General features: G+C 41.2%; 3 protein-coding genes across 4 annotated transcripts; all 3 read right to left on the reverse strand.

The window, feature by feature from the left end:
* Positions 1-4,875: 4,875 nt before the first annotated feature.
* rbm41 (RNA binding motif protein 41) lies at positions 4,876-8,322 on the reverse strand. The gene is made up of 7 exons (XM_048238144.1): positions 8,225-8,322; positions 7,662-7,778; positions 7,369-7,570; positions 7,006-7,210; positions 6,109-6,671; positions 5,625-5,772; positions 4,876-5,425 (listed from the first exon to the last, which is right to left on the reverse strand). Exons 1-7 carry the CDS (start codon positions 8,230-8,232, stop codon positions 5,283-5,285), a joined length of 1,386 nt encoding a protein of 461 aa, XP_048094101.1. The 5' UTR covers positions 8,233-8,322; the 3' UTR covers positions 4,876-5,282.
* Positions 8,323-9,416: 1,094 nt separating this feature from the next.
* LOC125284956 (sialidase-3-like) lies at positions 9,417-10,791 on the reverse strand. The gene is given in 3 exon segments (XM_048229125.1): positions 9,417-9,621; positions 9,623-9,819; positions 10,202-10,791. Coding segments are annotated over 3 exon segments (855 nt in total). The 5' UTR covers positions 10,655-10,791.
* Positions 10,792-20,767: 9,976 nt separating this feature from the next.
* LOC125310161 (sialidase-3-like) lies at positions 20,768-23,638 on the reverse strand. 2 transcript variants are annotated; one of them, XM_048267339.1, is made up of 3 exons: positions 23,425-23,638; positions 22,696-23,017; positions 20,768-22,462 (listed from the first exon to the last, which is right to left on the reverse strand). In XM_048267339.1, the coding sequence occupies exons 2-3, from the start codon at positions 22,921-22,923 to the stop codon at positions 21,509-21,511; spliced, it is 1,182 nt and encodes a 393-aa protein (XP_048123296.1). In that variant the 5' UTR covers positions 22,924-23,017; positions 23,425-23,638; the 3' UTR covers positions 20,768-21,508. The 2 variants fall into 2 exon arrangements, with proteins under 2 accessions (XP_048123296.1, XP_048123301.1); XM_048267344.1 differs by having other exon boundaries at positions 23,562-23,607.
* Positions 23,639-24,212: the final 574 nt, after the last annotated feature.

Genomic DNA, 24,212 nt, shown 5'->3' on the forward strand with positions numbered 1-24,212 from the left:
TGTTAATGAATAGGAAGGACACTTAAACCATAGCCATAAACCAAAATATCTGCCGTGAGTCCCTATGCGTGAGTCACGAGCTCCTCCCAGCTGACTCTGGCAGATCACATGGACAGTCAGTCGCGATCGGTTATTTAATAAATAAATGTGAATTATGAATAATAATAAAACGCTTCTACCTAATATGACTATTTTCTATATAAACTGTAAAAGAAAATATGTGTTTTCCTGCTGTATTCTCCATAAAGAGTAAAGTAAATGATGTACTTATTTCTGGAATTGACGTCACTTCCTGGACTCGTCTGAGGCTGGTCTGAGGTCTCTCAATGACTTAACCCCTACTGTTTTTATAGGCGAACTTCAGAGGTCTGTTGAACCATAGATATACATAATACAGGCTAGATGTCTCGTCCGCGCTGCTGGCCAATAGAGGTTGACGTCCGCACCTGGAGGCCACCTTGCCACAGTCAGCTCGCTCACTCATAGGCCTAACATTGTGTTTCAATGGTGCATACTTTTTAAACAACCATAACTTGCTCAATTTTCTACCGATTTTCAAACGGTTTGGTTTATAAACGTCAGAGATGTAGTTATGACACTGCATACTTATAAATAATAATACAAACTTCAACATGTTCAAGTATCCAGATTATAGCTACGTTAATAATGTTTGTAAGAAACCAAACCGTTTGTAAATCCGTCAAGATTTCAGCGAGATAAGAGTATTTGTGTTTGTGCAGATCAATCACCTTACATCAGGTACCACAGAGCCCACCAGATAGCTTGCCTGTGACAAGATGGCCGACGGTGATGCCGTTAGAGATTCCGCCATAAGAGTGTTTTCACACTTGGTCCCTTTCAGCCTTCTAAACGAACTCAGATTGACGACTTTTTTGTGCATAATGTGAGGGGGCCTGCACTGAATTAGAAAGTTTGATTGGCTGACATGTTGACTGACAGTTAGAGGATCTTTGCAATAACTTCAGATCAGAATTCATTAAAAATGTATATATATTACATATTTCATATATTTTTTTATATGAAACAAAATCACCACACCAGTATCTATCTATCTATCTAGCTAATTTCTGCCATTTTTAGGGGACAACTGTTCATATCATTCTCCCGTTTATGCATCTCATTAACTTTTGTTTTGCATGCAATACCCATTGTTGATGACACACCCTTGGTGCGGTTCAAAACTGGTTGGTTCACTAGATAGCACCAGTTCTGGACCGCACAAGATACCACTAGATAGCACCAAGGTTTAAAGAATTCGGAACGCCACTGGTTCAAGAATGCGTGCTCTGTGTAGGTCGATAAATGGCCTATGTGAAAACACCCTAAGTTAGTGCAAGATGTTTAGCACCTGCGACAAAACTGTGTAGAGCAAAACGTCTGCATTTCTAATTTCTTCGTCCCTGTGAGAGTTTAACAGGTGCGATTATTCAAAATCCCCATGTTATTTTCCTATAGAAAAAAATCTCAAGATACCGGATCTCCTTATTTGGGCAAAGATGGTAGCTTTTTTGTAGGTGAACTTCATAGGTCTATTAATGTCTGGCCACACCCCAGAGACACTGGCACGCATCACTAAACAATGCACACCTGGAACTCATTTGATTCTAATTATCACTGAATTGAGCATGAGGGCGTCCTGCCTTTATAAGCCTCCATAATGCCAGCTTGAAATCATCCTTTCCATTGTTGTTTAGTGATCCAACATGGCAGTACTGGCAAAAGTTGTCGCTGTGTGGTTTCTCATTGCTACTGTTAGTAATGGTGAGTGGTGTTAAGTATCTTTTGGCAGTTGTATTGTGTCTTTTAAATCCCACTTAAATCATGATTTCTTTTGCTCATCTGAGCAGTCTTCTGTCTTCCAAAGAGGGATGTTGTGGAGAAAGGTGCCCATGTGGTTGATGTTACAACACCAAATCCCAACAACCAGACCCAAACCGGAGATAATGGTGAGTAATTCTGTAGTGCTCCTATAGTCTTACAAGCTGGTTGTGTTGAACTCAAATGTCTAAACTTGAATGGAATCCCCAGGTGGTGCAAGTGAAGATGTTCAATCAGCCACTCCAGCACCTAATCCCCAGAATCAGACAGATGCTGCCCAAACTGGAAATGCTGGTAAGGACATTGGGTCATTTGTGGCTTCATTTGAATATGATTTATGTACTTCACTATATACCATTCCATACACAGCCCCACTGACATAAATTTATTTTGTGAAATACAAAGATGGAGCAAGTGAAGATGACATGGTAACTGAAGCCCCAAATTCCCAAAACCAGACTACGTCATATGCTGCAGGTGGAGTAACTGTTACTGGCAATCAAATCCTACGGGGGTAGTTGCTAACATGGCCTGAACAAACTTCTATTAGGGAAAACCATTGGGGTCACTTTAAATTATGCCACCACCTACATCATTCCCAAATTATACTATGGTCTAAAATGAGCCGGCTGTTTTGTGTAGGGTCCCAGGATGGTCCAAGTGAAGATGCTGAGGTTACCATGCCGACACCAAATGTCCAAAACCAGACCACCTCAGACCACACTGTAGGAACTGGTAAGGCTCGCTGGCTGTTGAAGGGCAGTGTGTCCCTGTCCTGCTTACAACTGCAGTTGGGAATAATCTGTTTATGACTCGGTTTGGTTCTGAAACTAACTGGATCCTCCATGACTTTCTCCTTGTTTTCTCATGTGGTATCCCAAGATGGTGCAAGTGAGGATGCTTTTGTGTTAACTACTGTACTGAACCTGCATAATGAGACTACTGCTGCCCAAGATGGGACCACGGTTACTGGTATTTGCTGATTTGGCTTTTTGACATGTTTCTGTGAGATTTCAATTTTATTGATACATCTGGGATTTGAAACTTGACCAAGACATGATGCTCTACAGTACATTAGTATCTGATTTAGATTTGTGGAATTTCTCCCCATCCATCATGACAATCTTTAGCGCTGGTCTTCTGAGACTTGTGGATTGTAGATGTGTGAATTCAGTTCATTAGCCCCACTAGTGCTCTGTACCACACAAGGAAGGAGTCCCTTTGGTTGACTGATTTTAGAGCAATGGTGCAGAAACTGGGCACTGTGGGCTGGCTTGGTTGTATGGTTCATATCTTAGCCCAGCAGGTCTCTTATATAATAATCAGTGCCAGTAGTGTCACAAACCTCTGGTGGTTATCAACCCCATGTTGGAGCGCAATAGCATTTGTAAACTTGCTCACCAATTATTATTTTAATACTTTATTATCCCTGTCTCCTACTGTGCTGCATACTCTGCTCCCTAACAAACTGCTCAGACTTAACCTCTGGCTGATGGAGCTCCCCCAGTCATCTTGTATTTGTCTCCTGTGAATTGTAGATGGCAGGCTATATAACAACTTGTGCAGTTTGTTAGCCCAACTACTGCTGTACAAGGAATGATTTTGGTTTGAACCTTTTTGGAGCTGAAATGGAACATTGTGGGCTGGCCTGGTTCATATTTCAGGCTGTAGCATTCTTAGATCAACCAATAGTCATAACAAATGTCTAGTTGACCAGTCCCAGATTGAAGCAATGGCATATGGTAAGGAGTTCTGAAATGTAAGTAAAATGTAACTTGTCTTTTTTTTTTTTTTTTTTTTTAATCCCTGTAGACTCCCATGATTCTGCCTAACCCATTCCTGATGTGACCATTTGGAATGCTATGCCTGATGGAACTACTCATCATTTTCATCTTGAAAGCAATAAAGACCAGACTTTTTATCCAATATTGTCTTTCCTGTTTGTTTTTTTGAAAGTGGGAGTTGTGATTGTCTTGTCTGATTTGGCGGTAAAGCTGAATAGAAGACCTCATTAACTTTCCTGTTACATTTACGTTTAATTTTGTAATGTGTTAGCCTAACTAAAAGGGAAGTTGGTCCAGTTAATTATACAATTGGTGGATATTGGGTCCGTGTAACGCTTATCAGTTAGATTTTCTAAACACAAACGGACATTTGGAAAAACAGAAATGGATTCAAATATCCAATTTCATTTTTTCCACCTTGACAAATTAAATTGGATCTTGGAACTGTTTTTATTCAGAGGATCAGAAATTTAGAAAATGACAAAATTGCATCTGGGCTCCAATTATTCAGTACTGCAATGATATTCTCTCCCTCGTTCCACATAACTAGCCAACCAATCTTGGAAATGTGCCCTGGTTAGAGATGGTTTCTATGTAGCGGTAAAATAAATGAAAGCAGGCTGGGCTACCTGCCCACTAAGTTTCATGCAGCCTGGTCTTTCAGTGTGTTGACTTTGACACAATTACTGAAAGGGGGGAGGGGGCTGACTAGCTTAGAGTAGAGATCCTGGCCACAAAGTTATCGAAGTAAGGACTGAGTGGCTGCTCACTGTAGATTTTAATTGACATTTTGGCGAACAGCCTTCATCAAGGCTGTTTGCGGAAATGGTGGTGTTGAATGAATAACCTAATGATTAGTGTGTGTGGCCTCTGTCCTTATTTTGAAAGATTCAATTGGAAGGTGCTCAACCTTTTGAGCTACAGTAGCTGATGGGCTAGACATTAATGCTAATGGATGGGCTTGCGCCTGAGCTACTTTTTGGTCCTAACTACAGAATTGCTCAGATTATTTGGGATGCATTTGTAAATTCAGCCCAGCACTCTAAAAATGTAATTAGAGTTTTTAACAAACGGTCTTCCATTTCCCACGAACACTTGAACGGTCATTAAAATGAATCTCCAAAGAGGGTTTTTTTTTGTGTACTAATGCCCTTGTCATTTGCTTATTTCAGACTCGTCATCTACAAAGTGGTCAGTATTGCACAAAGTGGTGTTATGAGAGGTTGGACCGAGCTGATTAGCATGCAAAATGTAATACATGTAATATATATTTGGGCCATACAGTACACAGATGTTTTTGACACTACATCAACACCAACAATCTGTTGCTAATCAATCAACAATTTAAACTAAATTGTTTAGAGCACCTTAAAGCCATCACCTTTGAAATCCTTACTGACTCTAGAGATGAGTCTGCTGTGACAGTGCCATCTCTTTTGTGGTAACAATGGGAGCTGGATGCTGTCATCTTTCTTTCTTGTTAATACAAGACAGAATAACAGCATGATCTTGGGCACTTACACCTGTGCACAGACTGTCAATTTATGGGCAAATTACACCATTACATTTCAAAAATATTGTATTATGATACACCTCTTGTACATGGAACATAGAAAATATGTTTGCTGTCTTGTTTCAGTTCAATATCTCTTCTACCAGTCATGTTGGAGTATCTGGTTGGACAACTTCTTTCATGTCCTCCTTGCAGGCTTTTTTCTCTCTGCCAAACTCAATCACCAGTGGCCTGTTTAGAAGCCGGTAGCCATGCAAGAGTCCCAGAGCCGCTTGTGCACTCTCCTTATCTAATATAATGATACAAAACAACATGGAAACGGAAAGTCAACTCAGTCAAATGTAGAAATATCCTTATTTTTACACACACACACTTTTTATAAAGCTGTCATAGCTTAACAATTGCAAGCTGACATCTTCATTCATTGGATTCCCACCCAAATTTTAACACATGAGCACTGGACATGAGCATTACCCCCCACTCCCCACCTGAAAGTGTGATGAAGGCCTGTCCTTTGAGCCTTCCAGTGAGGAGGCGGTAGAGGATAGGTGGCCGGTCAGAGTGCTGGAACCGGGAGAAAAGCGACACAAGCTGTGCCACAGTGGCCCGTGGACTAAGGTTCTTCACATACAGCACCTATAGGAACCAGTAAAGATCAACAACACAAAGGGTCCAAGCAACTATTCCTGTGGTTTAAATTAAATAGGGTCGTTCACACCAAGAATGATAACTTTAACAATAATGGCAAAAAAGCATCGCCATCACACTAATATGAATGACAATGTCCACACATAAACTATAATGTTAACGACATAAGAACAACATTGTTGGGGTCGCTTTCTGTTATCGTTATAGACATCACTCTTGGTGTGAACAACCCTTAATAAAAGATACCAGAATATCAGATACATGAATACCATATTTCAAAAGCTCAGTGACAAGGTGCAAATATTTGGAATGGTTTATACTGACATTAGATGGCTCTCCTGGCTGGTAGTTCTGAAAGCGAGGAATTCCTCTGATGCCCTCCACCGTCTCCTTGTTTTTCAGGATTTCCTCCTCAGGGACAAGCTCCACGTGGCCAGTGACTGTCACTGGCCCATTTAGCTGTGATCCAGCACTGGTTGGTGAAATCAAAGCACCAATTGACTGGCTCACATCCATTTTTTTGTTGGAAGCTGAGATCTGAATCATCTTTTGGTTGACCTGAGTCTGTGGCTGGCAGGCTGAACTGTCCAGAATCGATGATGGCTGGTCTACACATCTATCCATCACATTCAATAAATAACTAAACTCTTGGCTGCTGTGAGAAGGTGGCTGGGCTCTTTTGTCAACAGATGCACGTGGTTGGCTGCTGTTATGGCAAGACTGAGAGTGGCTGCTCTGTGAAACCTGCCAGTGGTTTTCCTTTGCACTTTTGTGACTCGCTGGTTGGGCAGGTTCTTCTTTTTCTGCCTCCTTTAGGAAGTCCTTATAAAGTATGTGCATGGTGTCTGCTCCTGAAGACCCTGGCTGGTCTGAACTAGGCTCTTCCTCTGTGTGGTAGTAGAGAACACCCGTTATTTTGAGAATGTAAATGATGTGTAACATTTGTGAGCATTTCTCAATCATGTAACCTATTGCTGGACTTGGTAAAATAAGGTGCTAAAAGCACATAACAGTGCAAATTTTAAGAACTCATAATTCTATTATGTTGTAGTATTAATACATGATTTTACACACAGGGGAAAGTCAAGGAGCCAGTGGATCTTGCTTCCCAAAGAATACTGCATTGTTATGAATGAAAATGTAAAATAAAAAATATGGGGACAGTATGGGTGAGTACATAAAAAGAAGAGGCATTTCAAAGATCAGGCGACGGCATGAAACCTTGATGGTAGAGGGCAGTGAGGAATCCCTGTCGATCGGTGCCCTGGAACAGTGCCCGCTCAATCTCCATTTCTCTCCGTGAGAGTGGCCGACTGGCAGACAGACGCTGTGGACGGGACAGAAGGTGGTCGCGGGCGTCAATCTTCTCTTGGATGACTTGTAGCCGCTCACGCCTTGCTGCAGGATCCACACACACCCCTCGGGCCTGGATCAAACAAGCACAAGTTGGAAAGCATTTACACACTGTGCATATGCACACAAACACACATACATTTTTAATCAACACATAGGCCTACTGTACATAGCCTAACACAATTTTAATATTAAATTAGATTTAGACCACCATTTGAAACCATGTGATACCTTCTGAGATGCCTCATGTTTATCCCTGTTCTTCCATAGCTGAATCTCAGCATCATTCAGCCCTAACTCTCTCAAACTGGCCATCTCCGTCTCTCTGTCTTGCAGGTCTTGGAACTGTGACAGGCTCTTCACCCCTGCAGCCTGCTCCCCAAAGGGTTTGTAGAAAGCGGCGGGAGCAAAGCACTGCTTCTTCGCAAAGCAGCTGAGTGATGCCAAAACATTATTCATCATAACAACCGTAAACCATGTAACAATCCTGACATCTTTTTTACAATGCGGTGTGCTCAACCTACCGATCGATGTCGACTCCAGTGTCGAGTTGTTGAAGGAGCAGGCTATGGAGCTGCCTCTGTCCCTCCGTCTCCTGCTCCTCGGGTACAGGGGCATCATCGCAATCGCGCCGAGTCACCCTTCAAATAACGTCAAATATAATTACTGTGGTCATAACATGTGGTGATAACTCTCAAATCAAATTTTCTAAGACAAGCTGTCTAAACTTCCAACAGGACATTCAGATGTAAAGCTAGCTTAACGCTACGTCTCCGTTCATAAATGTAAACTGAAATCCTAACGTTAACAATTCAACTGTCACTACAGGGGCATCATCGCAATCGCGCCGAGTCACCCTTCAAATAACGTCAAATATAATTACTGTGGTCATAACATGTGGTGATAACTCTCAAATCAAATTTTCTAAGACAAGCTGTCTAAACTTCCAACCGGACATTCAGATGTGCTAGCTTAACGCTACCACGTCTCCGTTCATAAATGTAAACTGAAATCCTAACGTTAACAATTCAACTGTCACTACATACAGCTAGTCTACCTTGTTATATAACATATATTTATTGCCTACCGCTTCATTGCCGCTCCTGGTAGATAGGCTATGTTTCTGTCCTGTGTGCACCCTATCTCTTTGCACGTAGGTCTGCCAAACCAAAACAAGCGTGCTTCCTGTTTCAAAGAATTATGGGAAATATGTTTCTGGGAAACGTAGGCTAGTTTATGACTTTAAATACTAGCGCCTTCCTGCCCTATTACTTCTTTATCCATTTATCTGTTTTGTGGGCTATTATTCTAGCAGTAATAAAATAACGGGAAATGCAACAATCAACAATCAGATAGGCCTACAACATGGGAATATAAGTAAAAAAACAAAACAAAAACAATAGCCTAGCTTACTAGGCCTTGTGTGTGTGTGTGTGTGTGGTGGGGGATGGGGGTTAGGCCTATCTTGAATCAGCAATGCTTACATTCCTCAAATAAACAAACATAGGCTATTATAGTATAGTAGGCCTAGAGGTTTAAAAACTACGGCACAGGTCCGGGGAAGCAGGGAGAGCGTGGGAAATAGACTACCAACGCCCTCTGGAGGAAGTTCAGGTAAAGGGACCTCCTTTTGTGAATTCTATATGGATCTTGCATTTATTTAATAAGGATCATGCATATTTTGTTGAATTTGTAACATAATCCTTTGTGCCAGACTGTTTACATATTTTCACTGAAAATAAATGTTCAAGTAGGCTAGGCCTATTTTTTGTTGCTGTTTGAGTTTGAGTTTACGGTGGACTAGCCTACTTCTGTTGCAAGACATGAATGGTCACATATTCACATTTACTATTCTTTATTTACAGTTCATCAAGACAGCAGTGACATTCAAAAGCACCACCACATAAAAAAATGATTTTGTCTGAACTACAAGAAAAATAATGAATATATTGAAAAATAATATATCTAATAATCAAATTCTTTCACGTGTGAATGACCAAAGAAACACCCCTTTCCCTGTGCAATGCGAGGGAATGCAAGTGTGTTTCCGAGTGTTTACTAATATTTACATTTCTTCTTCACTGAATGTGTGTGAAAGATAAAAGCAGTAAGTTAACAGTAGCCTACACATTTGACCTCCATTAAAAAAAACAATCTAAAAAAATGTAAACGTTTAACATTATTTAATACTTAATCATCTTTAATCTGTGTTAATTAAACTAAGTGTTATAACATCAACAACATTTTCAAGGGTGATTGGTTTTCAACCTCAGTCATTCTTAAAGGGAAGACTGAATATCAGTGGAAAACATGATATTTCTGAGATCAAACTGCACAGAAGCAATCTCCTCAAGCTCACTCTTCTCACCATCTTCCATGAGACAGACAAACATGTCTTGGTCTTCACAGTAAGCCAAATCTGAGTAGCCACTTGGGCCATGATGAAGTTTCCACAGGGCCTCCCACCGAGATGCATTCAATGGAGGCAACTACACTACCTTGGCACCCATGGGGCTGCTCCACTAGCTCCTGTGCTAGGTGGGCCTGAACAAAGTCTGCTCCCTTATCTCCGCTTATAGCCTCTATTCTGTGGCCATGGCTGTTACGAGTATTACGAGCATTGCAATACAAATAACTTTGACCTGCATGGTCTGTAACTTCAGCCATTTGACACTCACATGACTTCATTGTCGAAGCAGATAGTGCAGTGGTCACAGGCAAGGGCTGGCATGCGGGTGACCGGGGTTCGATTCCCGTGTGATGTGTTTAGGGGCAGCCGTGGCCCACTGGTTAGCACTCTGGACTTGTAACCGGAGGGTTGCTGGATCGAGCCCCGACCAGTGGGCTGTGGCTGAAGTGCCCTTGAGCAAGGCACCTAACCCCTTACTGCTCCCTGAGCGCCGCCATTGTAGCAGGCAGCTCACTGCGCCGGGATTTGTGTGTGCTTCACCCCACTGTGTGTACACTGTGTGCTGTTTGTGTTTCACTAATTCACCGATTGGGTTAAATGCAGAAACCAAATTTCCCTCACGGGATCAAAAGAGTATATATACTTAAACTTCACCGCCATCTTTGTTTCTACCTGCCACGTCTTCCCATAGTCATCACTGTAGAAGGCTAATGCATGAGGCTTGACTGAGCATGGCAGGGGAAAACAGAAACATCTGTGGTGAATGTAACACACGTAAGCTGGAATGATAAGCCTTCCGCTCTTCATTTGAATGCCATGCCCTGGTCCTACTGCGAATGTCGCCCATTTCTGAATGCTCCTACCTATCACACTCTCTGTCAAGTCTTTCACCTCACTCCAACTCTGGCCATAATCAGAGCTAGTGACATAACAGAGGCGAGCTCTGTTCTTGCCTGTACATATCTGAAATTGCTCTGTGGTTTTCCTCAAGACACAGATGAAAAACAGAAACAGAGTCTGAGTGTTCTTTTCAAAGACAGGACAAGGGTTCATGGTGCGGTACTGTGGCAGACATGCTGAGCTCCTGAATCGGCCGTTTTGCGTCATTTGCAGCTCTTCTGATCGGCCTTCAGAGTGCTCCGATCAATCAAACTATTAGCCTATTAGTGAATATCAGCGGCCATAGAGCATCCCTATGAATATGCATAGCTGCAGGGAAGAACTTGGGGCACTATAAAGCAAATAAAGACATTACGTTACCTCAATAATTGTGCCCTCCAATGTACCTCTTTTCATAACAAGAAGTTCTGCATCCTGATCAGAATGTGAAGTGTTTCAATAAAGGCCAGCAATTAAGCTTTTATAAGTTAATTATAACAACAAAGGCCCAGAACAACTAATATAGTCCTTTATAAGTTAATTATAACAACTTTTATTAAGCTTTTGGTCAATCTGTGGGGACTGATATTGTAGGCTTATCTTGGATGATGGATGCAACAACATCAGAGTCACTCATTCCATGCAAGGTGGACCCAGTTGAGCAGCCCTCTGCATTGCTGTCCTTGAGTACGCTATCCAGGAATAGGTCAGCCTCTAAGCAGGCCGTGGCCCCCCAGCCTCAGCCCCTGTCTCCGCCCCCAGTGTCAGCCCTTAGAGGCTGGATACGTAACAATAGGGAGGGAAAGTGAAAACCAGCGCCCCAAGTGGTTGCGTTCCTATCGAAGAGCAGCTCCAATGTTAAGTCCCATAGACCTATTTTAAAAAAAATATTGTGAAGCCAAATCAGCGATGTTATCCACCAAAAATATTTTCCAGTGTCTATACAGTAATAATATTCTAACTGTGAAAATGTCAGACCCTTTTTTGCCTTATTTAAGAAAATCGAAATTGCTCCTTTTGTTTCATAAACGAACTACAAAAGAAGTCACGTGACTTTACCCTTCAACGTTACTCACGGTAGCATGGTTTGTTTATTAGGGCCCGTCCACACGGAGACGCTTTTTAGGTTAAACGCAGAGGTTTTGCTTCGTCTTGGCCGAGCGTCCAAACGAATCCTGTAAACGCACTGCTCGAAACCGCACTTTTCTGAAACCTGGTCCCAGAGTGGAGAGATCTGAAACCGTGAGTCCGTTTGAATTCGTTTAGACAGCTTAAACCGCACATACTGCTTATGTGATCGATGCTGTCATCGCCACACCTCAGCTGCCCTGGACTTGCACTTATAGTATTGCCTAACAATACTAGTTTTCATACATGACATTACCTACGATTATACTCCGTAAGATAAATATCACAACTGGTGCTGCGCAGCGCCGATAGCTTATGACTTGATGGACTGAACACTGTTTTTTCCCGGTGTTTTTTAATGCATTCTAGCTACTGTCAGTGACGCGACAGAACTTAAAGTTATTAGGAAAGTGCGGTGTAAGTTTAGCAGTGGTGGAGGAAGTACTGAACCTCAGTACTTAAGTAAAAGTACAAATACACAGAGAAATATTTACTTTAGTAAAAGTAAAAGTACCACAATGAAAACCCTACTTAAGTAAAAGTAAAAAGTACCTGCTTTTAAATGTACTTCAAGTATTAAAAGTAAAAGTATTTGCATAATGATTTATTCTCTTAATATCTATATTCTAAAAGGAAAAATCAGTATGGGCTGTGGCATTTTAATTAAGCTAGTTTTAGGTTATACTCGACTAGATCGTTTTAAGTTAATGCAATTGTGCTTACCATCTGTGGCCCAGTTTACATTCTGACCTACAATTCTAGAGACTGTAATTCTGGTTATCTACTAGGGTGATCTGCTGAGTAATATCATTCAGCAAAACACGAGAGCCTGAAGTTTAACGGGGTAGACAAGGGAAACATCGGGTGGATCGTAATGCCAATTATGCTGATTGAACAGAAAAGTTGCTGAGAAAGGTGTCTTTATGATTAAGTTCAGTTTCACTTGGCGCAGACGCATAGACATTGAATGAGCGCTCACGTTACTACCCCCAATTGTAGGCTATGCATCTTTATTTAATCACACACAATTAAGGAATATTTCCTAATCTGGAAAATGTTACGTTTTTTCCGCCACCGTTCATTAATAGTCTACCATTCATTTGTGCCGCAAATGATCAGACGTGTGACAGAAGCATGGGCATAGCCTGTAACTTCGCTGATCCGCGGATAGCGATCTCATCGGAGAGGAGGCCCTAACGCTGCAGATAACAGACAGAGAAAGGCACAGAACACAGTTGCATGTACAGTGTAGCCATGGGTCTGGTGAATATAGCCTACCGAATGCAGATGGCTACAAGCTCACGCTTTGCCTGGTCTAGACTAGAAGCTTATGTTTCTAAGAATGCACGTGCAGCCCAGAATCTTTGGTAGCAACCCCCCGGTAAAACAAACGTGTTTGTCAGAGAGAAAAAAAAACTGATCATAAAATGTATCGTAAAAGGAACGATGGTGTTGTAGAAATGTAGCGGAGTAAAAGTACAGATAATTGCTGTAAAATGTAACGGTAAAAGTCAAAAGTATGCACTATACATTTTACTTAAGTAAAGTACAAATATTTGGAAATTTACTTAAGTACAGTAACGGCATTTGTACTTCCTTACATTCCACCACTGAAGTTTAGGCTACATTAATTTGTTGCGAATGCCAGTGTCATTAATTTATTTTACATGTCTTACAACATATATACATGCATTCACAGTCGAGTGAAATCAGATATAAGCATACAAAGGCGCTTTAGAACTCACGTTAAGCCAATGGTAGCACACTGAATGCAAAATCGCCGATTTGGATTTGATGCAGGCAAACGATTGACTGTTACTAACGAAGGTTTTATAGCAATATTATAAATGTGGCGACAGAATAGCCTAGAACTTGGGTAAGCCTTGCGTTTAGTAGCCTAATTAGCGTGATAGCCAAAACTAATGTGAATCACGGACTATCCTACAACCAAATAAAGTAAAGGTGATTAGTAGGCCTACCTCGTTAGCCAAATAAAGGACGGACTGCATCCTTCACAAACCGTGAAAATAAAGTTTATTAGTTTTACAGTTGACTACAGTTGACAGTTCACCATCAGTCCACACAAACAATTCTGGTTTTCCTTGCACTAGCCATTTTGTCATAGCCTATTCTGTCTGTTTGTAAAGCACAAACTTTGGTCAATTTCTGTAAAGAAACAGTGCCACCTATAGGCCTGGGGTATGAAGTAACGTGTTGAGTCGTGTTGAGATGGATCCGTTTGGATGCAAATATTCTTGATGCGGTTTCAGGGAAGACGGAGGAAAAAAAGATCGGTTTAGTACGTGTGGACTAGCCCTTAGCCTGGTTAGCATTGCCACTTAACACTTACAGCTAGCTCTTCATGTGAGTAGAAGCACAACACCAGTTGTCCTGACATAAAGGTTATCACCACGCGGTTTACATCACATTCCGTTATTACAAAAATATGTTAAGCCAGTTAAGCAAATTGCGTATTGATCAGTTAGAGATTAAGCGCCCAAACATGTGACGTCACATGCAGCTGTAGTTCCTTATCACGTGTTACGACAAAACTCAAAACAATTCAACTGATCCTAAAAATAAGGTATGACCACTTGAAGCAATAGAGGTGACCCCAGTGCCTAACATATGGAAGGCATTAAATTAAGATCCCAATGTGCACCGAGATTTTGATCTTTTCTAAAAAAAAAACATCCACTCCGCTAAACTCTAGGAACGCAACCACTAGATGGCGATGAGATTACTTTCCCTCCCTATATGCTCACGCTCTCCATGGGTGCTGCTGCGTCCTGCTCCTGAATACCAACGTCAGACAAGCACAGGGCGGACATCAATCAGGATACTGGTCTCCCTTGTCAGAGTGAAGCTCCACACCTCTCTTGCCCCAGAGTGTGTAAGCGTGTGCATTTTCACACCCACTTTTACAATGGCAACTGTTACTCATGACGGTCCCACTTAGCCCCAGTGTGGTAGCTCTGTCTGCCCCAGTTGTGCCTCAGTTGACCACACATGCAGCTCACACAGCCCATTTGACTATTTTTGCCTTTGCCTGCAGTCCATAATGCTCTGGCAAGCACAAACCTTTGCACACCACCACCAGTGTTGGGAGTAATGCATTAAAAAAGTAATGTAATTACAGTAATGCATTGCTTTTTGCTGTAATGCAGTAATGTAAGGCATTACCAATACAATTTCAGTAATATTTTACTCGGTACAATTCTCAGTAACTGAAGTTACTTTGCTTTTTAATCCAAAATTGAGAAATGCTCAATTGGCACCAGAGAAGATTATCCAAGAATTAAAAAAGTCATCTATGCTGGTCCTGGAATTTGACTGCCTTGTTTAGATGACTGTAGAAAGGGAATTTGAGTTATCTCTGCCATTCATGCACAGATCTAACATGGTTAGGCTATACTTCTCATTTCAAGCAGTGAGAATAACTAAAATGTTGCTTTTACAGACAAAGATCGTAGCCATTATTCTCAAACTATTTGCATTAATTCTACACCACTGTAAGTGGAAGGAAAGGCAACCAGCAATGATGAGAACCAATCTAAAGTCAACATACAATTTCACTATGGCTATATTTTACTATATTAAGTTGTGAGTGACCTTTGGCCTTTGGGGCCTACCTACATTGTCCCATGAGCCATTACAGCAACCATTATATTGTTCTTTTGTTAGCCTTAAGCCTATCTCAGTCATTATGCCATACCACATCACCTCCTGCCGTGTAATGAGCTGCATTGAACACATGAAGATCTATTGAGAACACCAAATCCATATTTCCTGTGGTGAAGTAATGTAAACGTAGTGTAATGCCTTACAATTCAAAGACAGTAATATTATAATGTAACAAAATACTTTGAGATGACTGTAACAAGTAATAAATAATGCATTACACTTTTGAAGTAACTTGCCCAACACTGACCCCCACACCTCACTACTTACCTCAACAATTGGCGAACATGTAGCCTAGAAATCTAGACGCACCCTAGCGGCAGCAAATTACATTTGCTTCCAGGGCTAGTCTAGCAACTCTGGCTTGTGAGCTCGAAAAATTAAACTTCTATCAGGCCAATCAAATAGTGTATAGAGTCGTTAGGCTGGCTTAACATAATGATTGATGGCAGAGTTGCAACAGTTTGGCTTGAATTCCCTGCTACTTGAAAACAAAGAAGATGGATGTTGCTGTTGGCCAACAGTGTGACACGAGTTAAGCTTGTTTTAAGATGGCAAAAGTTTGAACTAGCCAACTAGCTCCGCTGGCAGGAAAACGCATGGGACTCAGCGCTGTCCTATTGCGTGCAGAGGGGATTTTAAAGACAACCGATTATCCCGCCCCTCTGACTGATTACTGCGAACGGTGAGTGCCCAGACCCTACATTTTAATGTGGGTCTGGCTCGTCAGGCTAGCGAACATGCACAATCATAGGTACTCCAAATGATTTGATAAAAAGGCCCCATAACTTAAGGCTGTGTTGCAGCATCTTGGAAGAGTATCTCTATTGAACATTTCTGTCTAAGTGCAAGCTGGGTTTTGTGCAATAGCTTTGCCCACATTTATAGCCTGCATTGGTAGCCTGATCTGTGCTTTCAACTTCACGTGACTGGCGCCCAGTATGTGTGTGTCACGTCTTGACTCAGTCTCGAATGTCACGTGTGCTCAAATGTGGAATACGGAAGCCTGTCAACTCACACTGACCAATCTGTGTTGTCGGCCTCATGCCAGCACCTGCATAGCACGTTGCTGCAGTTCTACGTCAGACGTGCCTAAGACAGCCTAGACACTAAGCTAAACTCTAAACATGTCAGTATTCAACTTCTGCAAGGTTTTCAGCTTGTGTTCATGACTCTGATGGTAGTTTAGTATGGTTGTCTGTTATCGCCAGTGAGGCACAGTAGGCTATATTTGTTGCCATTGGTTAATATTGAGTGAACTCACCTAAAAGATAACATTCCTTAACTGTTATAAATATATTGGTTCAGTTCATCACGTGATCTGGTAACATCTCATGTTCTCCTTTAAAGAACTAAGAATATATTCATAACTTTTATATTTTGCAACATTTGCATGTTTGAACCTATAAATGTACAATATTATTTAATCAACTTAAGATTTTAACTGTATCACCCAATTTCTGCTTTGTTTATTTCTTGACTTAGACTTAAAAACATTTTTGGGCAGCCATTTACTTTTTATTATATCTTATGTAGGCCTTTTTGTCAAGGAAAAATACTTTGTGTGTCATGATTGTTGCATTCATGTCACCTGAAGCATGATGCTAGAAATATCCATTCAAAATCCGTGCATGCCATGATCAACTTTTAATTCTTTGATATGGAAACCAAGTTCATTAGAATTTCACCCCAAAGTTGGATACCATGTAGAAATGTGCTGCAATTTCAAAACTCTGGAATTACTCGGGAACAGGTTACTGGAATGGAAACTGGTTTTAATCGATTTTATCAACAATTTTGACAAGAAACCAACCAAACCTATAATAAAAAGCCTTTGAATAAAAAGGCTATACCCCCTCCTCTAGCCAAACTTGGACCTCGGTCATAAAGCATCTGTCTGCGCACTACAACATAGGCCTTCAACAATACCGGGAGCAACAGTCCCTTACGAAAAAGAACTAGGCTAAAGTCATAGTAGGCTTATAAGACTTCTATAGTATAGTAGGCCTATATAATATGATAATATAATACAAAATACTAAACAATTTCTAGTTATTTTTCGTAAGGGGTTACATCACTGTGTGATTTAGAAATACACGTGTCAACGAAGTGAATCTCTGTGCAACCCTCTCTTTTGATTACAGAACACTGACTTGAGTTGCACGATAATCCTCTCTTGAGCCATCGCTTATTTACTGGATGTGAATGTTGCAGAATGCCCTACCATGGAATTCTAAAAGCTAATTAATGTACAGATTGAGAAATTACTCTCCTGTAGCAGGCTCTTTTTTATTTGCTTAAACAAATCAATTTAAAATGCTACCTTATCAAATCTAACATTGGACCTTTATTTTAACAGACTTTATTCGTAGCCAATGTCAGTCATCACCATGGACATAGACAATGTTTATGTGACAGGTCATGTTAGACATAATTTTTGTGGTAAATGCAAGTAGGCTGTGACCCTGAATAGGCTATTTGAAGTAGGCTAGGATATGGTTTCATTTAAATTGAGGACAAAATAGAACAGAAACCCCAGTGTGTTGTGTGTGTGCAGTGAATTCCTGACACATGAGAAGATGAAACCATCAAAACTAAAATGCCATGGCCAAGGCACCCCCGTCAAACCTGTTGAGTAGCCTACTTTAAAAGGTGACATCAGGGGTTGAAGACTTCACAAATGTAATGCCAATGCCATACATCCGCATGTTCCAAACAAGTAGGTCTACAGGTACTTTGTGTGCCTTGGCTTGAACACTAAAAAAATATATGGGTCGCAACTTTAAAAAGCTTACTGTAACTCAAAGGCCACTGTTTGCCAGTAGCAGTATCCATCTTCTTTGTTTTCAAGTAGCAGACTATACACAATGTGATTGGCCTGATAGAAGTTTCATTTTTCCAGCTCGCAAACCAACGGAGAGTTGCTAGACTACCCTGGCACTAGGGTGCGTCTAGATTTCTAGGCTACGGTGATGTGGTTGCCCTGCAACAAGTTGCCCTATGTATCACTTCAAGCAACACAATGAAAAATGATGTAAGGGATAATGTATAGAACGCCGGTCATTATCGGGAAATGGGTCCCGACAGGGCGAACTGGACCCCGACGTGCAGTGGAGGGGTCTTGTTCCACCCTGAAGGGACCTTTTTCCGGTTAATGACCGGCGTTCTATACATTATCCCTGTTATTACACGGCTACTTGCCAAAACAAAACAATAAACTCCCAACGATATGACTCGAGCCTACATAGCCTAGGCTATAGCCTATAAGTTACCGTTTCATCGTGGCTTTTGCTGAGAAACAAATAGTTTGCAACAGCACACACTGAACTTGAATCAACATTCTTTAGAACACAGCTGATTAACCGTCTGCTTTCACTTTTGAATGAAGTTCCAGTCCTTGCGTAGTGATATGAAAGACGTGAATTAGAATCACAAAACCCATTTTCCTTGACAGCGGTCTGTTATACTTAGCAACGGTCTGTTATTGAGAATTAGCAGACCACCGAACGTTGGGAAGGCCCATTCAAGTGAATGGAGCATTCTTCAGCATTATGAAGAGCTGTGTAATAAGACCATATAATATACTGTATAATAACTTGCTGTTGGCCCTGGCTGTGGCGCAACTGGCTGGGGCACCTGCACCGTACACCGGCAATCCGGGTTTGATTCCCGCCCTGTGGTCCTTTCCGGATCCCACCCCGACTCTCTATCCCTGTCATTCTCCACTGTCCTGTCGTATTAAAGACATAAAAGCCCCCAATAATAATAATAGTAATAATAATAATAATAATAATAACTTGCTGTTAGGATAGGTTAGGGTCACATGGTAGGGATAGCACTGACTTACAGGCGGGGCTTCAGTGATGTCACTACCTGTGGCTAATTGGTAAAACCTGTCCTCTCAATCAGGAGACACAGACATAATTGGGTTTTGAAGCCTGCTGGAGGAGCATGGCCAAAGTTCTCCCCTTCCGTTTGTAGCCACATGAACTGTGGCATTAGGACAACCTTTTGCGTTGGATTGCTTTTGGATTTTACACCACTTTAAAGAGAAATAAAAACTTGAACCAAAACAGCTTGGGCTGGTCCAGCTACACAGAGGAGTACCGGACAGGGAATGCCAGCACGCCACAGGAATGTTGACCGCTCTTTGAGGGTCCTGCCAAGCTGACAAACACTATGCATTCACACACGGATAGGACCTACTCCCAAGCTCTGCACCACGGTTAGCGTGTAGGGAGCAGTTAGGTCTTTCTGTGTTTGTTTTGCTTAGTTTGGGTTGCGGTTGCGGAAGGCTTTAGTCGTAGTTACAACACCCTAGACAACGAAGAGCTTGGGCCAGGACAGCCTCGTAACACTTGCCCAGACTTGTTGTGCATCATAATATTAAACAAAAAAAAGCATTGACAATGTAAGAGACACTTTGTACTGCTTGACAAGTTCAGTTGTGACTTTTTGAGTGCATCTGGGATACAGCATTTAGGCTATGAGATTTACAGGCATGAGCTATGAGAGTAACAGGCAAGTCAGTATATTGATCTGTTGACTGTTTGCAGGTAATGGCATGTCTTGTAGGCTGTTGCTCTTTGTCCTCTTAATCAACAGAGTCAGTGTACTGATGAAGGAATATATTACATTTTAAGATATGGAAGGTTTGCAAATATTTATTTTGATACGGTGTGGCTATGCATTTTGTAGTTTATTTTGATAGACTTAAAATTAGGGTATTTGACATTTAATTTTAAAGATAAACTATGCAGTATTTTTAGCTTAATATGCAAGTTTTTTTTAGCTTAATTTACCTTCGTTTAACAGCTTAAGAGTCATTGGAATGGTTATATGACTTTTTTCGGGTTGAATGGTGGCCGTCTCGCTTCCCCCTAGCGCCTGTCAACATACTTCCGCTCGATTTCTTTTCCCTACAGTACTCCTGCGAAGTCAGAGAGTTTGGTTTCCAGGCTACGATGGCCTCAGTGTCAGCAAGTATAACGAGTGTAACGAATTGCTTTACTGCATTCAAATACATGTAAACGCCAGGCACCGGCTAGAAAAAGGTAGCGATGGAGTTTCTCAGACATTTATGACAGAGCCAGCGAAAAAGAAGCAAAAACCGAGAAAACAGTAAGGAAATTGCCAATACTGCATAGTTTCCCTTTAAAATACATTTTGATGTATTTTTGCCCATCCTTGCCAACAGCAAGAGCAGCCAGGCAGCTATTAGTGCTACACTCAGCAATGCTTACATTCCTAAAATGAACCAATATAGGCTATTATACAGGGCTATAGTATACAGGGCTTGAAATATGGTTGTCGAATGCTCTAACCACTGAGCTAGAAGCCTAGGCTTCCAACTCAGCGGTTAGAAGCATTCTTAAGGTTAGGGGTGTGAGGATTTACACAGGCAACTAGCATGCTAGCTCAGTTCGCCTCTGTTACACTAGCAAATTTTAAAACCACGGAAGTTAATGAGGCAGTTATAGCATGTTTATAGACTGGTTAGGAGTTGACAATAAGTATGTAGAATTAGATAAATACAATTACATTCTTTTATTGGTGTCTTAAACAATTACTTTAAGGTGGACTATGTCTGTTACAAGACTTGAATGGTCACATGTTCACATTTATTATTCTTTATTCTCAGTTCATCAAGACAGTAGTGACATTCAAAAGCAGTGTTATTCAATATTTGGACAATAATTATATCAACATAAGATTTGTCAGAACTACAAGCAAAATAAATGATATGTTTGTGACTCCTATGTTTGTGTTTGGCTATTTTGGCTAGTTTGGCTATTTTGTTTTGAAACTATGATCTTCCTTGTCAAAAAAGAAAGGCATTAATAAAGATAGCGTCCCGCCCCACACTTTGAGAACCACTGATGTATTGAAAAATAGTATCACTAATCAAATTCCATCACGTGTGAATGAGCAGAAAACCACCCCTTTGAATTGTGGGCTACCAGGCAATGTGAAGGAATGCAAAAGGGGTGTGTTTTTTCAAGTGTGTACTGATATTTACATTTCATCTTCACTGAATGTGTGTGAAAGATAAAAGCAGTAAGTTAACAGTACACCTTACATGGATTTGACGTCCATTAAAAAAAAAAAAAAAAAACAATCTAAAAAATGTGAATGTTTAACATTATTTCATAATAATGCATCTGTAATCTGTGTGAATATAACATTAACAACATCTTCAAGGGTGACTTTTTTTCAACCTCAGTCATTCTTAAAGGGAAGACTGAATATCAGTCGAAAACATGATTTCTTTTTTCATGCATCCATGACATTTCGGAGATCAAACTGCACAGAAGCAATCTCCTCAAGCTCACTCTTCTCACCACATTCCATGAGACAGACAAACACGTCTTGGTCTTCACAGTAAGCCAAATCTGAGTAGCCACTCGGGCCATGATGAAGTTTCCAGAGGGCCTCCCACTGAGACGCATGCAGCGGAGAGCGGTTCAAGTACATACCAAGATCCAGTCTTCTCTTCTTATCAGTCGGGTGAGTGTACAGCAGCCACGTTGTGTCTTCGCTCACCTCCGACACATGTTTTGGCACTTTAAAGGCAACTACACTACCTTGGCACCCATGGGGCTGCTCCACTAGCTCCTGTGCTAGGTGGGCCTGAGCAAAGTCTGCTCCCTTATCTCCGCTTATAGCCTCTATTCTGTGGCCATGGCTGTTACGAGTATTACGAGCATTGCAATACAAATAACTTTTACCTTCATGGTCTGTAACTTCAGCCATTTCACACTCACATGACTTCATCTGCATCATTGTTCCAACCTGCCACGTCTTCCCATAGTCATCACTGTAGAAGGCTAATGCATGAGGCTTGACTGAGCATGGCAGGGGAAAACAGAAACATCTGTGGTGAATGTAACACACGTAAGCTGGAATGATAAGCCTTCCGCTCTTCATTTGAATGCCATGCCCTGGTCCTACTGCGAATGTTGCCCATTTCCGAATCCTGTTTCCTATCACGCTCTCTGTCAAGTCTTTCACCTCACTCCAACTCTGGCCATAATCAGAGCTAGTGACATAACAGAGGCGAGCTCTGTTCTTGCCTGTACATATCTGAAATTGCTCTGTGGTTTTCCTCAAGACACAGATGAAAAACAGAAACAGAGTCTGAGTGTTCTTTTCAAAGACAGGACAAGGGTTCATGGTGCGGTACTCTGGCAGACATGCTGACTGTAGCTCCTGAATCGACCGTGACCACTGAGAGAGATAAAGAAGAATTAATTATTATTGATGAGCCATGCAGAGAAGAACATGGGACCAGGGTTGTGCACAATTCGAATTGCAATTCTGCTTCCTGTTTGCTACCTCAATTGAAATACAAGTGAACTTTAAGAATTGAATTGGAATTTAAGAGCCAGTTTCAATTCAATTCTGGAATTTTGCACAAGCCTGCCTGGGACACTATAAAGCAAATAAAGACATAACCTTACCTCAATAATTGTGCCCTCCAATGTACCTCTTTTCATAACAAGACGCTCTGCATCATGATCAGAAGAGGAAGTGCGTTTCTCAGCAAAGGCCAGAAACATCTGTTTCTCTCTGATGTATATAAGAGCTGGGATTCTGTATGTTATTCCCGTTGGTTCATCCCGTTTAAAAACTGTTGTCTTCGCCGGAGGATCTACCCTCCATGTTTGCACTGATGCGCTGTTGCCCATTGGTCCGTCAATGTGTTCCACAACTTCGCAGAAAAAGCTACCATGTGACTGAAGATATGTAGAGCTCTAGTATTTTATTAAGAGTAATTTTATCCTAGGAAGAGACGAAATAAGTCGGATGACTACTGTGGCATATTTCACATAGCCTAAGACACGTCAAAACAGCAAGATAAGCAGCACTTAGCGTATGAATCAGCAGAACGAATTCTACCTCTGCATCTAGGCAAAAGAACGCATCACCACTCTGAGGTGGACAAAGGTACCAATGTTTTCTCCGGTCTGTCATGTGATCTTTGCAAATAAAGGCAAATAACCTATGCGGCGCAATGTGCGCGTGCTTCTTATGATATTCTGAAACCGGGATAGTTTTTTTAGTTTTATAAAAAAGAGCACAGAAACAGATGCTGAATGACTAAATAAAGCGCATTTTCCATTCTGTCTGCCTAATCACATACTGTAGGCTAAAGTGTCCGAGAGATATGCAATTAGGCTACCTCCTACCTCCATGACGCCAAGTCGTTTTGAATTGGTCCAAAAAGCTTACATGCACGTTATAGAAAGGTGGTGGGCATGCATTTACATAGGCCTAACTGCCAATCTAGTCATTTGCCTCCAAAACAGTGTTCTGTTTTACTCACAGAAGACGCCTGTCTCTATCCAAGCACACCAGCAACCAAATCACGGAAATGAAGACAACTAGTGTAGCACTATGGGTAATGTAGTTTACTGGATTACTTAGCATCCAGCCCGTGAACGCCCACTTCAGGTAGAGTTACACTTATATTATCCTATACATATTAGCCAGCAAATCTGGAAGTTTGGCACGTATTAGCCTACAGCAAAGACAGAAATAGCCTACGTTCATTATCCTTTTATGAAAACAGCACTTTCATTTACAAAGTGTGGTCCTTCACTGTTGTAGGAACTATCTAGTAAAAGGGTTCATAAGCCTACAAGCAGTGGTCTAGTGGTAAAATAAGAGGTGGGTAAACTGAATTCTGTGATCACGGTGAGGTGGATTGTGCCATGCGGTATCGGATTTTTTAAAAAGGCATTCAGAACCTGTTTGGTGATGGTGGAGGTCATTGTCCAATTTTATAACAATACCAGTGGTGTTAAATGGTTCCTAGAGTGTTTATGAGTGTACTTATTGTGAATGTGGATAATAAGTGTGATTTTCGAATGTCAAAGTTGCAATTGGTGCATAAACTCTTTTGAGAGGTGGATACACTCTAATAAGAGGTGAATAAACTCTATTTCTGAAAATTCAGAGGTGGATAAACTGCGTT

This window comes from Alosa alosa, chromosome 2, assembly GCF_017589495.1.
Source record: "Alosa alosa isolate M-15738 ecotype Scorff River chromosome 2, AALO_Geno_1.1, whole genome shotgun sequence".
NCBI lineage: Eukaryota > Metazoa > Chordata > Actinopteri > Clupeiformes > Clupeidae > Alosa > Alosa alosa.